Below are 15768 nucleotides of genomic sequence, written 5' to 3'. Positions count from 1 at the left end.
TTTACATACATACACCCAAATAAAATCTTTAATTACCTGATCACATACTATTTATTATACAGATCCTGTCTTCTTCAGTGCACAGGATGGACAGAAACACAAGAGAACATTTTTACTTGTAGAATGTGTGTGTGTCATGTAAAAGGATGCTCTCTTTCGTGCACTGAGTGAGGCGGGGGTCCTGTAGACCAAATAGTCTGTGACTATATAATTAACAGTTATCGTAATGCATGTGGACAAATGGCTCTAATTATAGTTACACAGGCACCAGAAGAGCTAAGCCTGGGACTCATGGCATCCCCTCCTCCAGGCTCCTAGCTCTGCAACTGTTCCCCTAAAGGCTAACGAGACGGTTGCTGCTGCTGTGTCGCAATCTGGAGTTAAAGCTTTGTTGGGTCTGGGAGCATGCTGAGTGCAGTCAGGAGGTTCCAGAGATTTTAGTAGCAAGTTATATTGATCATGTGCAAATGGCAACTTCCAGAGGCTCATAACTTGGACAACTCTGGATGGATTTTCATGGGGACAGCAAAAGGCATCTATCTCCCTGACCCTAGGCCTACTTTCTAACCAAATTCCAAGGTCTTGCTGCAAAGCATGAAGGTGCTATAGGTCTGCAAAGCACAACTGGAAAAAAATTGAACATTGGCAGAACTACTTTATTTCCTCATTCCTGAAAACAGTTAATAATATTTTGCTGAGATCTGCCAAAAAATGTCAGCCTTAGGTAGAGACCAAACATGGAAAATTTTAGCCCAGACAAAGTTTGGCTAAGTTACAAGCAACTCAAAACAGGGTCTTACAATGGTAAGTGTTAGGTAACCTTAACGATAGGCAGAGCAGCCAGTTTTGCCTATAAATATACACTTTTGTATAGATACATCATCATCAATGGATTAATAGATTAAAAATATGTAGGGGCCCCTTAGCTGATATGTTCATAATTTCTGCTTCAGACTCACTCAGCTTTGCTCTGCAGTCCCTGTCCTCAACTGTGCATAAGTCAAACCTCTTAGAGTAGTGCTATCCACAATCATACAGGTATCTCTATACTTTTTTATTCTTGGTTTCTCTTGCAAGACCACTTCACTTATTCATCTGAGCAGTCTTCCAAATTAATCAGCACAATTCTAACTTTAGCTTTCATTCTTTCTAACCTAGCATTGAGTCAATCAGCAATGTAAAACCTCAACTGTCATCCTCAAGAACAATACTAGCAGCTAATAATGCATTCATTGACCACTGCTGAAACTCAGCTTGTAAACTCTTACCAGAACAGACATCTCTATGATATCTGGTTGCTGGAGGTATTCTGGGTCCACTTTGGGCCAGGACTGATGCAGCACATCATCATCCCACTTATGATACGTACAAAGTTTATTCTGCACATGTGCCAAACCTACAACATAAAATTGATAAATTGCTGATCATACTTTAACTAGAACATTAAATCTTTTGAGTTTTATAAATATGTCAAAAGACTGCTTAATTTAAATCTTGTCTAAAGCAAATGCACTGGGAGGAAATAATATGGTTTAGTTTAGCATACAGAATATTATAAACAGAAAGATACACAGCATTCAGAGCTTTGAAGGGGATTTTCTTATATAATATACAGGGATTCAAATGTGACTGCTTTTCAGATTATGGTTAGAGCTCCAAAAACCTTTGCTACTTTGCCATAAGGCACAGATATAGAAGGCCAAAACTTACTCTGTTTTAATTTAAATTGATGCTACATTGTTACACACAACAAACTTTAATCTTATAGCTAGGGCCCTACCAATTTCACGGCCATAAAAAGTGCGTCATGGACCATGAAATAAGCCCTTCCCCGTGAAATCCCATCTTCCCCTGCTGCTATGAGCGCGTGAGCCAGGGGGCTCCTAGTAATGCCCATCCCCTGCACAGCCGCTCTCGGGGGAAGCTCAGACCCACCTCCAACTCTGGGAACCTCCTGCGCCTTCAGGAAGCTCCGTGGTTGCTGCTTTCAGAGTCCAGCTCTGCAGGCAGCACAGAAGTGAGGGTGACAATCCCGTGACCCGCCGACAACAGGTTTGCGACCCCCGCACAATCCCATTTTGGGTCGGGACCCCCAGGGTTACAACAACGTGAAATTTCAGATTTAAACATCTGAAAACGTGAAATCTACCAATTTTCAAATCCGGTGGCTGTGAAATTGACCATAATGGACAGTGAATTTGGTAGGGCCCTATTTATAGCCAGTCAACTTTCTGCACTCTTCACAATTGCAACTACTTCTTGTTTAAATCATTGCTTAATCTCAATCTCACAAAATATTCAATACGATACTTTTCACATTTAAATCACTAACCCTCACTGTGGCTCTGTTTCCCCATCTGTAAAATGTTGTATAGCATTATTTGCAAGGCTACATAACAAATTTCTGTAAAGTGTTTTGAGACTCTCAAATGAAAGGCTCTATAGAATTTAAGTATAAACATTATTGCACTCTTTCACACTCCCTGAAATGTGTTATCAGTAGATAGAAGGAAACAGTTCTGGAATCACTCTTTCATGGAATGAACATTTAGTATGGAAATAAAATGATTTAATTTACTCCTGTTGCAGGATGAAATAAAAACACCAATTTCAGTGAACTTGAATATCTACAAAAATATTTGAACATGAAACTGACGCTTCCAGCTGCCATTGTAATTGTGTTTCTTATAAAAATCAAGGAATTTTCAGATTAAAAATACATTGTGTATTTCAATGAGATAACACAATTCTAAATGTTTTCTTAAACTAAAATTCCAATCAGAATTGCAAATTCATAGCAACTGATCAGACGTGTAGTTGAAAATGCGCATATCTTGTCAATACACAGTTACAAACTCAAGGTGAAAAAGAGGTCAAAGACACATATGTGTCTTCAGGTTTCAGAGTAGGAACCGTGTTAGTCTGTATCCGCAAAAAGAACAGGAGTACTTGTGGCACCTTAGAGACTAACAAATTTATTTGAGCATAAGCTTTCGTGGGCTACAGCCTACTTCATCGGATGCATGTAGTGGAAAATACAGTAGGAAGATATATATATATATATATATATACACATACACAGAGAGAACATGAAACAATGGGTGTTACTATACACACTATAAGGAGAGTGATCAGTTAAGGTGAGCTTTTATCGGCAGGAGAGAAAAAACCTGTTTGTAGTGGTAATGAAAATGGCCCATTTCCAGCAACTGACAAGGAGATATGAGGAACTGTAGGGGGGCCGGGTGGGGGGGGGGGGGGAAATACCATTTAAATTTGTTAGTCTCTAAGGTGCCACAAGTACTCCTGTTCTTTATATGTGTCTTCAGTGACTCAAACAATAGAGTAAGGAAAAACAATAGTCTAAGATGCATTGCCCCACGAGATTTGTTCAGAATCAGCTTTATGAAGCAATTAAAAAAAAAAAACTTCACAGAGACAAAGACAGAATCCATGGTATTCCATGCATAACAAACACATTTATCACAGTTTTCAGAGTAGCAGCCGTGTTAGTCTGTATCCGCAAAAATAACAGGAGTACTTGTGGCACCTTAGAGACTAACAAATTTATTAGAGCATAAGCTTTCGTGGGCTACAACCCACTTCTTCGGATGCACTCTATATGCATCCGAAGAAGTGGGTTGTAGCCCACGAAAGCTTATGCTCTAATAAATTTGTTAGTCTCTAAGGTGCCACAAGTACTCCTGTTATTTATCACAGTGGTTAGGTAAGGCAAATGTACTGAATAAGAGCAAATGAAGGGAGAGCGAGAGGTTAACTCTCCGAAAATTAAAGTCTATCAGAAAAAAGTTGTGGACAAGCCACTTCTCTAAGTGACAGAAATACTCTAGCTATTTCCTTATTGACTCAGAAGGGGGGTGGATTGGTGGGAGTTATTTCTGATTGCAATAAGAACATACAAGCATTTCCTAAGTGTGACAATGGAGGCTCCAATCTTGTTAAGTAAATATCTGACAAAATACTTCATTGGGGGCAAAATAAGAATGGATTTTTCTGTAACAGGAGTACCGAAACCAAGAAAGCAAAACTAAAGAAATCAAACAGTAGAAATCTTCATGGTGATGATTCATTTTCTCATTGACTTTAAAGAAGATAGCTGCTACAGATTCATCTCTTTTTGGCTTTTGCATGTAGAGATGAGCTCACTTCTTTCCAAGTGATCACATGCCTTGCAGAAAAACATGCATACAGGTCAGGCCACTCCTTATTTTCCTGTTTAAATGGCTTCTTCATACTATTGCAGAAATACCTTCAAAAGATCTGAGACAAGACCTAAAGAGGCAGAAACTGGGTCACCTATAATCCCTGCGGAGGCTGCTAGTCCTCATAAAATAAGCAAAAGGAAAAGATTCTTCAGCAGATACAGAATATTAATACCGCAAAAGAAACGTCACTCTTTTTAAATAGATCCTTTCACTACAAGACATGTCACCATTTAGAAAGATTGAGCTCGTCTATATTTTAAAAAATGTGAAAAAAATCAACAGGGCTGGTTTCCGAAAATGCAGTTAGACAGGAAACCAAAATGAAGGTTTCACTTACCTTGCCTGGTTGGTTTCCTCTCTTAATTCACATTCTATAAGCTCCAGAATGCAAGAATCATATTTTGTTACATAATTTCAGAACAAAACAAATAAGAATGGAGCTTTCGTTGTCACAATCTGGAATTGCTTGTACATTTTTAAAAACTAGCCATCAAAAATAGAAATACAGAATCATAGGTTTAGGAGGGACCGCAAGGGTCATCTAGTGTAACCCCTTGCCATGATGCAGGATTTGTTGTGTCTAAACCACCCAAGACAGATGGCTATCCAGCCTCCTTTTGAAATAACTCATTCTGCTGTACTATATTAAAAAATATGATTTGAACCAATAATTTGGCATTTCTACCAGACTTTATCTTTTGAAATTATGAATTTTAACACTTATCTTTGGTCTTGCTTATGTTGGGTTCTCATAGGTGGAGAAGTTACCTGATGAAATACACATTACAAAGAAACATGTATTTTGCTTATATTTTCATAGCCTGTCTTGTTGTGTTGGCTATGCAGTCTACTGCAGGAGTAGTTCCTAAATCCCAACTGATCTATTTAGTAATTATTTATGTCGGGCCATAAATGTGCATAGATCTTTATAGGCTGATAAAAGGCAACATCCCTGCTAAGGGATGCCCACGGCCCTGATCCTGCCTCTGGATCCGCCTGGGTGGTATGCACTCTTACCTCATACAGAGCCACGCAGGTCCAAGGGTCCAGCCCTGCAGCTCGAATTACAGGATCAGGGTTCAAGTTAAAACACAACATTGTAAAAGGCGGAAACAAACACTGGTGAGTGTGAAAGAGTGGGTTTATGGGGAATGGAGGACATGGTTTAAAACAACAAGATCATGTGAATGCTTTGATTAGTAGTGTGAAAGTCATGAGAATTTCATAAGAATAATAGTTCCCATAAAATACTGGTTTTGGTGGAGAAAAATACAGATTATTGGCCACATGGAAAATTTGTTTTGAGGAAGGGCTAAAAAGAGAGGGGGAAGCAAGGCAGGTCACAGATCACATTAGCACGATGCTCCCAAGCTTACAGGGCCACATGAAAGAAGGCACAGAGACAAGCCTGAAATGAAATGAAGAATGAAACAATGGATGCAACTACACTAGAAAAAATTGTACCTGTACTTTTCCAGCGGTACTACAGCTGCACTGGTGCTGGAATAGGAGTACAAATGTTTCTAGTGTACATAAGGGCAAAGAGGCATGTAGCCTGGGATGCGGGAGAAGGAAAAGTCAAAAGAAGTTTGCACAGACAGGTAGGCAGATGGTAGCGCTGTGAAGGCAAGGAAGAGGGGTGACTGAATGTGACGAGGGAGGTGAGAGGAAGCCAGTGGAGGGATCTGAAGTGGCTGTGATCAGAGTTTAAGGCAAGGGTTTTAGGCAGAGATATGGAAATATTAGAAAGGGGCAGCACAGAATGATCATATATGAATGTGATGCAAGTATTTGTTATTCAAAGGGTATTTTAGCAATCTCTGGGTTTGGCAGAGACAAAACAATGAGAGTCTGCATTGAGTAAAAATACCATCACACAGACAAATGAAGTGTTCTCAAGCAGCTCTGTACAGCCATTTACAATATTTAGCAGATTTTCATGTTTGATTAGTATTCTATTTGCCTCTGCAATCAATTCCAAGTATATTGTCATCACTCTACTTTGCTCTTGGTATATTTCTGTACTGGGGTTTTAAATGGACCTTCCCATTAAATAAAATCAAACCAGAGGAATATCAGGATGCACATTTGGCAGTACAGGAGGTACATGTCTGCAGAGCACATGTGCTATGCTTTGCAACAGCAGAGCAATTAAGTCAATACAGTACTACCATAGCTGTTTCCAAACAACTGGGAGGAAAGTTGTGCAATGTTACTAGTACCACACAAGTGGGTATCCAAAGCTAAACTTAAACTTAGCTGAATACAATCCCATGGGGGACCATTTTGTATGTCTCACAGCAGGAATCCATAAACATCAAACAACTTTATGGGATGCAGGCCTAGATTTCTAGAGCCAGAGTTTTGGAATGTTCTCCCATTTAGCTTACTCCAACTGCATCCTTCTGAACAAGGCTCACCATGGTTTTTCCTTCTCAGTTCATACAGATGTATTATTCTTGATCTGACAAGAAACTGGTGGCAAGTTTTTATATTGGATCAGGGTTCTTTTGATATTTGGTCATGTTGCTTATTGAGATTTCTGCTTTTAGATTTTTGTGGGGACTTTGATAATGCACTCAAAGGCCTTTGGGTTTTGTGAGCCATGAAAATACAAGTGTATCGCTAAACAAAAAACATTTCACATACTGCACTTAAACTAGCTTTGCACAGTTACTATTATTGACCTAGCTTGTAAGGTACATTGTCCTAGGCCATCCTGAGTCATTCTTTCCTCCACAGGATAAATGACTCAGGAATCCTCTGCTCCAGCACTACAACTCCACTCCACTCTCTCTGTGTGGGGTGGAACGGTGTCCTGTACTTCTCTGAGACTCTTCCAGGGCATTTATAAACGGTCAAAATCTAGTGAGAAAGCTCTGAAAGGAGCATAGTTCAGATGATGAAGACCAAATATATCAATGGTAAATATGTGGTTTGTGCAAGGACAAAGCAAAATTACCCATCCTTTTAGTAACTTTAACGGAATTTTTATTTAGCCCTTATTCTTCAGATAAAACTCTGACAGCAGCCAGTGGAGGTTTTCCCTGAGCAAGGACTGAGTTAAAACTGAATCAGGATTTCAGGAATGAGACCATTGTAATGACTGTTAATTTGTTGCCAAGACAATTATGGCATCATAAATACCAGTAATTATGCTAAATTTCAATAAATCATGAAAAGTGGATGAAGTGACCATGCTTGTTTAACACATATCACATGGCACTTTCACCTTTTCATGACAGAAGTAGGTCTAACACAAATGAAACTTCTCAAAACAAGCAGCTACACATACTTGCCTGGATGAGAAAATACTGGGTAAGCACAAACACACAAAAAAGAGTCTCAAATTTAGCAGTGGTGCATGTATATTCCTCAGATACAAGGTTTCAGGAAGGAAATAGATTTCCTCATCCTGTTAGTGTTCACAGACTGCCAAAATGTATGTCAGCCTGATGAACTCTTCACACACTGAGGGGCTATATTAACTGTTGTTGGTTTGGGGGGTTTTTTGGTTAAACTATAGCGTAGTGTATACTGTGTAACAGAATTAAGCTGACACAAAGACACTGGAAACAGTTCCTGCCCTAAGCTGGAGAAAGGGTCACTTCCCAAAAAAGTAAGATTTTTGCCCCAGATCCCTGAATGGCCCCCTCAAGGATTTAACTCACAACCCTGGGGTTATTAGCAGGCCCATGCTCAAACAACTGAGCTATAAATAGATTAAAAATAGAAAAAAATCCTTAAAAATAATCAATATCTGTTGAAATTATATATAAAAAAGGATTTTGCCAAGCTTACCCATAGTCAGTGACGAGAAGCAGCTGAAAAGATTAATGAGATTATACTACTAAAATGTAATACAGTCTAGAAGGCAGCTTAATTATACTGCAAAGTACTATGCAAAACACTCAAACTGTGCTCTCTCTCTTTTTTAAAGGCTGTAATGCATTAAATGCTAGGTATATTTAATTACCCAATAAACACTCCCTAGTTGCAAAATACTATTAACACAGCAAAATCCTCTCTTTTCAAGGATAGTTCAAATAAAGGAGTGTAACATGATGCAGGGTAAACAGAAGAATCTGTTTTCCTGTTCAATGTTGTTCTTAGCCAACAGGAAAAATATCTATTTAATTATTAAGACTTGTCTGATTCTATCTTTAGAAAGAAAATTCTTCTTAAATTAATTACTGAAAGAAACAAAAAGTAAATTAAAGGGACTGTATCAGATTAAATTTTAGGGCCAAAATTTAGATAGCAAATATATAGCTTTATTACTATTTGTATTACTGTAGCACCTCCAACTAAGATTGGGGCTCAACTGTGGTAGGTACTGTACAAACACAAAGTAAAAGACACAGACCATGCCTTGTAGAAAATACAAGCAAAATACAGGAGACAGAAAGAGTGGAGAAAGGAAATACTATCATCCCTATTTTATAGCTGTGAAACCAAGGCACAGAGATAATTACCCCTATTTTGCAGATGGAGAACTGAAGCACAAACAGAGATTAAGTGGAGGATTTAAAAATCTTAATATTAATGTTTTCTATCTTTTTAAAAACAGTGAAAAGATTGTTTAACTGTCAAGTCCAAAATCTTATTAAACACTTCTTTTCTAGTAGGTATGATTATAACTGTAATGATAAGGTGTACAAATATCAGGTAAAAGGTACAGTCAACACAAATCGCTTATAACTTTACAAATTATGCTCATATACGTGTGAATGTCTTTAAAATCTTAAAGCTATAGTTCTTGAAATAATCCAAGAATTTACCTCTGTATACAATGGGATTGAAGAAAATGCCTAAATTGCTGATTATCAAGGGTTAGAAGATCAGGAATGCAGACTCATATGTTTGAGAACATTAACCTGCTTCCCTGTTATTGAATAACTTGGCTCTAGATGGATACTTTTCACAGATGTCTTGATTGAATAATGACAAATGTTGGATCCTCTCCAAGTAACACGATTTATATACTATATAAAGCAGACAATAGTAACACACACTTGATCTCTCTTGTGATAAAATAGCTTAACTATAGCATGTAATGATGATCAGGATGATACAGAAAGCTTCTCATATTCAATCCATACGATTCTGAGTTTAGCAATCTAAACAAACTATTTTTGTAGTTGTAGGCTAACCTCATTTGTGCATGAGGTGGAGTCTCTGGACAACACAACTGCATCTTCAAATATATGTAGCAAGAGAAAAGAGCACAAGTCCATTAATTAGTGTTCTTGCTCTGTATTCTCATATCATATATAGATCCTGAAAAATGCTGAGCATCCACAACTCCCAAAGACTTTAAATGAGAACTGAGGGCATTCCGTATTTTGCAGGCTCAGGTCCTATGTTTGACCAGAGAGAGATCTGAGCCAAGACATGTTGGTAGTTTTTGTCATTTTACCAAACCTATTTCATAATTCTCTATTCATTAATATTATTTGTATTTCAGCAGTGCCTAGAGGCCTCAGTTAGTGTTCCCACCCCCATTATGCTTGGCACTGTATGCAGATGTAATAAAAACTCCAAACAGTTGGAAGATCAGATTGTGGCAATTATAGTAATTTCTGTGCAAACAAAGAGAAAAATGAACTTTGGTTGATGGTTTACAGGCAAGAGAAAATTTCCACATAAACAAATATTCCAATATCTATTACCTGTAAACCATCAACTAAAATTAATATTTCTCCTCAAGAATCCTTTTCTCTGGCAGTTAGTATTACAATGCTATATGTGGCTCTGAAAAATAAGCTATTTACAGTAGCACCTCAGAGTTGTGAACACCAGAGTTACAGACTGACCAGTCAACCACACACCTCATTTGGAACCGGAAGTACGTAATCAGGCAGCAGCAGAGACCAAAAAAAAAAAAAAAGCGAATACAGCACAGTACTGTGTTAAATGTAAACTACTAAAAATATAAAGAGAGTTTAAAAAAAAGATTTGACAAGGTAAGGAGATAGTTTCTGTGCTTGTTTCATTTACATTAAGATGGTTAAAAGCAGCATTTTTTTTCTGCATAGCAAAGTTTCAAAACTGTATTAAGTCAATGTTCAGTTGTAAACTTTTGAAAGAACAACCATAACGTTTTGTTCAGTTACGAACATTTCAGAGTTATGAACAACCTCCATTCCTGAGTTGTTCTTAACTCTTGAGGATCTATTGTAGTAGCTCTGCTGAGTCAAACAACTACAGCATGAAGATCTTTGCTTCTGAATGTTGCTTCATAAAATGCAATGCCCAAGGTAACACAGTCCATCGTGGCCAACTTTAAAAGGGAATATATTCCCATTTTCTCACATATATCTTGGCATTTCTATCAACAAATCATTAATATGATTGCTGCTGACTTCTGAATTCTGGTATGTACCTCCCTCACCCTACTGATGGCAACCCTAGCAGGGTTGTAAGGTTTGGCCAACTTAGGGGTTCAGATATTAAGGTACGCAGCTGATGTAAGTCTTAAGCAAGGTTTTATCTCAAGTCCCCTAAAGGAGTTAACATCAGCATGTCCCTAGTTGTCCAGGGAATGCTACAATAGTGTAGTACTATGAATCCACAACCCTTCATGCTGCTTGGCACATAGCCCTGTAGACAGGGGTCCTCTTAGCCCAAACTCATCACAGAGATGAGTACAAACCCTTCTTTTAAAAGGTCTGTTTCCTTCCCCAGGCCCAGCTGTCAGCTTTTCCCTCCATGACAGCCTGTACCAGCCCTTCTGGGTATGGCAGGTCCTTTTTCCTCTCACCCAAAGAAACGTAACCTTTTCCTCACCCATCACATCACCCCCACAGAAAAACTACAATGTGACCATATATATAAATCATGAAAGCAGAAAGTGCAGAGTGATCAATCTGTAAGACTCAGGTTACTGTAGGAATTATATGGGTGAGGGGGAATGACAGGCATGAGGACATTACTAAACCCGACTCCCTGGGTGGGAAAGTTGTGTGTTTGGGGGTTATGGTGACTGACTGAGGAGAGGACAGGTCTTGATCTGTGGGCTATCAAGTGCCTAGGAGGTGCATCGTTTTTAAGATGCTTCTTGCAAACTTATCTAGTTATTATGATGTAACTTCCTTGGAAATTATTTCCCCAATCTTATTTTTTCTGCAGGAGTAATAAAAAGCATTTTATGCAAATACCTTTCCATAGCTCTGAGGCTATGTGCGGGGCCATAGGTGCAACCATAATACAAAGAGTAGCCAAAGCATCTTCAAATTCTGCACTGTGGAGAATGAGAGGTTGAGAGGCTTGCTATGGAAAAGGGGAAGAAAAAGAAACAGAAATGGTAAGTATAAATATTCCTATAAAAAGGCAGTTTGTAATGGAGAGAATGAAATAATAAAAACATAAATCAATGCCTAAGTCCAGAAAAAGTCCCATTTTACAATGAATAAGAAGCTTAAAAAAGGCATGGAGGATGAAAATGGAAACCATTCCAAATTCTTGCTCCCAAAGTGCACCACTGGAAAGAGCTGCGCACAGAGGACCCTTACACAGAGCTCAGGCCCCAGCACTCTTATAAAATGGCTACAAACTTGGACTCCGAAAAAGGATCAGTGTGACTGGACCCCTGGAGGTGTCGGGGGTCTGCTCATATGGAAGCCTTTGTATGATTGGGGCCTTGAAGAGAATTCTGGGTACTGGAATGTGTTTTCCCACACACCTCCAGAAGTGCAGTGCCCAGCAAGTTCACAATTCATTTAAAAAAACCATGTCAGAATATTAAGCCAGACCAGGAATGTAACCATGGCATGTGTTTTACTGAGATAGGGCTCATTAGAATAGGATCCTGGCCTGGTCTAGATAAAGCTGGTATAGAGTTAAAGAGATCTAAAAAAAATGTGGGAGTGAAAAACATAGGAAAATCTTTTGTGGTTCAAGTCTTTGTTATTTTTGTAGTGGTTCTTTATAAGTTCTTGTGAAAGGTGCCGGACCGACAGCATATGAAATTGAATTCCCCTGTTTATCATTTATCTCTAGAAAAGGTAGAACCATAGGTGGAAGCTATGCAAGCTTTCCCCTATTCTGCCCTGCCAGCATGCTTCCACTCTGAGCTGGAGGAACCATCTCCAATGATGAGGATGGTTCAGTTTCTATGTATATTCAATTCTTCATCTTTGTCTAGGGCTTGACTAAGTTTAGTACTTTGTTTTTTCCTCAAATTTTAATTTTCACACATCTCCACACTTCCTGGTTTCAGCTGGGATTGAAAGAGGAAGTACTGAAATGTTACAAGGAAACTTGTGCTTGAAAGATACCCACCCTTATTTCTTGACCACAGAATTTAGAGTGGTGTTAAAGTATTCGGATGTTTGTCTGAAGTGATATGAATCTCTCATCTGGAGAAAAAACCTCACATTTTCAATCCCATGAATTATGTAGTCTCTAGGATTTTTGCTATTTCAATACAGTATTTGCATATGTCTTAGGGGGACTTGTTTTAAGTGTTGTAATTTAACCAACAACTGGCTTAGAATCACAAGTTAAAGTCTAATTACAATTAATTGCAATCAAAGATGAAAAATATCAATGTTTAATTTGACCTCTAATTTTGGTCACTGTAAAATTAAACAGAATTAATTCCTCAATCAAGTATAGCACAATAATAAAGGCAACAGTTATTATATTTGACCTATCACCACTTGGCTAATCTGCAGTATGATGGTTCAAATTAAGAGTGCCAAATTAAAGTTATTTTATAAAAAAAAAAGAGATTTTCCAGGTTTTCTTAATGTCAAAAAGCTCTAGTGCTGAAAGTGATCTCAGAGGAATGCAAGGGATTTGTGATTTTGCCCATCAGTAGTAACAATATTTCTTTTTTATTTATTGGAATGATTATAGTAACTAATTTCTTTAAAAAGACTAACCTCTAATTTAAAACAAAACTGAATCAAGAACTCAAAGGGGCTTCCCTTGAAATTATTGGACACAGATGTAAACAACAAAACAATCAGGTGGTTTAGATCCTTTCTATATATGTGTGTATGTATCTCTGCATAGGTCCACAAATGGAATGGAAGATATTAAAATTAAATAACCCACTTAGTTAAAAAGTTTTAATGTTAGTCAGATTCCTCTTTAAGCTATTCATGGCAATATATAGTACACCTGATACTAGTGTGCACTTCATTTGAATTGATGTACGACGCAAGTTTATGGGGCCATAAAAGCAATAGTTGTAGTAATGGTAGTAATTATTTATAATATGATATAAGATAGACAAAGGCTATGCTCCTATTTTGGCTGTACAGTTGTATGTCCAGAGATTGAAAAAGAGGTTATTGCATAAGCTCTTTTAGATGTCATACTTACTGAGAGTACGTTAGTGAGGCCCATCAGTCGAGAGATTGCAGCATTAAACAAGTAATCTTTTGTGAAGTAACTTGTTACCTAGTTATACAAAAAATGTTCACTTTCATTAGTTACTTACAATTTCCATATACTGAGCATTTTGCTTTTTAGAAAAAAAACAACATTAACAATCAGCTGCAAATTGCAATGTGCATACACATAGAATCATAGAACTGGAAGGGACCTCGAGAGGTCATCTAGTCCAGTCCCCTGCACTTGTGACAGGACTAAGTATTACCTTTCTCTCAAAACAATATCACACACCTTTCTCTCAAAACAATATCACACACACACACACACACACACACACACACACACACACACACACACACACACACACACACACACACACACTCACACACTCCGTATGCAATCTGCGGAGGTGATATTCCTGTGATAAATTAAATTATGAAAAACCGTGCTTATCCAGACCTCACTTTCCCCAGGTTTACGCAGAGAAAGTTTCCCAATTAAAATAGTTTATGATGGAATAATCTGAAGACACAGTTTTTGATCTGCTAACACAAGAAGTCAGGCACACTGCTGGTGCATGATATAACAACACTAGTAATCTATCTAGTCATTTTCAAAATAGTTAAGAGTTCCTTTTAACCTCAGAGACCGCAAGGTTCTTCCGCTCCCAGATCTTTTTGGCTTCAGCCTTCTCCTTCTCGTTCAACAGCTGAGGATTGGGCACAGTGCTGGAAGTCCTGGCTTCTATAAATTTGGTTGCTAGGGTCCAAAGGCGTGACTGCCATCTTCGTACACCAGGGACAGCATCAGCTGAGTTTAATGACAGATTTCAGAAAGAGGGAGACTTGAGTTGTAATGAATGAAGCCAACACATCAAAAAGAAACAGAAAGAAAATTGTACCACAGAGTTCCATACCATTGAACGTTGAAGGGGAAATTACATGTTGGAAGAAAAACCTCAGTGTAATTGAAAATACATTTAAAAAATTGTTAGGTTGCTTTAATGAAGACAAATGAACACTACTGGAAATCAAGAATATTTTCTAAGTAGCATTTCAATGTATTATCCTAACTGTATAATACAATCCACTATCAAGCTAATGTAAGAATAACCTCAGTTGACCTGTCAACTACTCAGGAAAAGAGTCTTTTTTTATATGCTTTTATCTGCAAGAAAGATGGGACAAACTCCTGAATGGAGATGTTTCTTTTAAACTTTCTTCTATAGTGATGACAGAAATTACATATAGATACTGACATATCAATATAGAGTGTCTGCCATGGTAATGAAAGACAAAGGGCCAGATTACTTGGGATCATCTATTTAGCACCCAGCTCAGTTTGGGGAGCAGGGACTGCAAAGGATGGCTATAAGCCACCTTTATGTCCTCCCTAATCCTTGGGGTCACCAGTCCAGACTCTTAAGTTGTCCCAGCCTCTGAGGCTGCTCCTCTAGCTGGGGACAGTTTGAGTACAACAGTGCTCAGGCCACACGTCTATACTTGAGAGCAGTGGAGGGGAGGAGTGAAGTGGTGAGGGATGAGTGGGTGGCATAAGAGCTGCTACACCACCTGGGAATTCCCCATCCTGAGATGATCCCCAAATGTCTGGTTACAATAGATTTAAGGCTGTTTTACATCACTGGAAAAGTGTAAAGCAGCTTTAATGAGGCCAAGTATCTGACCCAGTGTTATTACATAATATTGCAGTTTCTTGCCAAAAATAAGCCAATGCTATGTTTACCAGTGTGGCTCCTTCAGGATGAATGTACATTATTTTGTTACTGTAAGGAGAAGACAGGCCTTAGGCAGTGTTTACAGAAGGCTTATTACACTGTTTTCATTATCTTTCCTTCCCATTTTCTTTTTGAAAATTTGTTAACTGTTTCTTTACTGTTTTTCCAATATTCCCTTAACAAGAGGTGACTCTCAAAAAATATCTTTCTTTACACTGCTCTGTGTTTGACAAGAGACTTGTCTGAATGGCAAAATGCTTTTCTCCTAGCATTGTATAAGATATATGTGCTTGTACGTATGAAAGAATGTGTGTATAATATAACCATCAAACTGTAATAATACTTTGCAAAATAACACCTTTTATCCAAGGATTGCATAGCACTTACAAAAAGGGGATAAAGTTTCATTATTCTCATTTTCAAGAAGGGGAAACAACAGCAAAAAGGCTGTGTAACACTGGA

The 15768-nt window shown here is 38.1% G+C and overlaps 1 protein-coding gene across 1 annotated transcript in view; it reads right to left on the bottom strand.

Moving 5' to 3' along the window:
• The window catches only part of LARS2 (leucyl-tRNA synthetase 2, mitochondrial), a 119104-nt gene that overhangs the window by 8949 nt on the left and 94387 nt on the right, over positions 1-15768 (bottom strand). The window contains exons 17-20 of the mRNA XM_065399470.1: positions 14212-14381; positions 13560-13637; positions 11387-11498; positions 1269-1396 (exon numbers count right to left, since the gene is read on the bottom strand). Of these exons, the coding sequence (XP_065255542.1) occupies positions 1269-1396; positions 11387-11498; positions 13560-13637; positions 14212-14381 (488 nt within the window). The remainder of the gene's footprint in view (positions 1-1268; positions 1397-11386; positions 11499-13559; positions 13638-14211; positions 14382-15768) is intronic.

This window comes from Emys orbicularis, chromosome 2 (genome assembly GCF_028017835.1).
Source record: "Emys orbicularis isolate rEmyOrb1 chromosome 2, rEmyOrb1.hap1, whole genome shotgun sequence".
Taxonomy (NCBI): Eukaryota; Metazoa; Chordata; order Testudines; family Emydidae; genus Emys; species Emys orbicularis.
The sequence above is the reverse complement of the archived record's forward strand: the minus strand, read 5'-3'. Positions and strand labels throughout refer to the sequence as shown.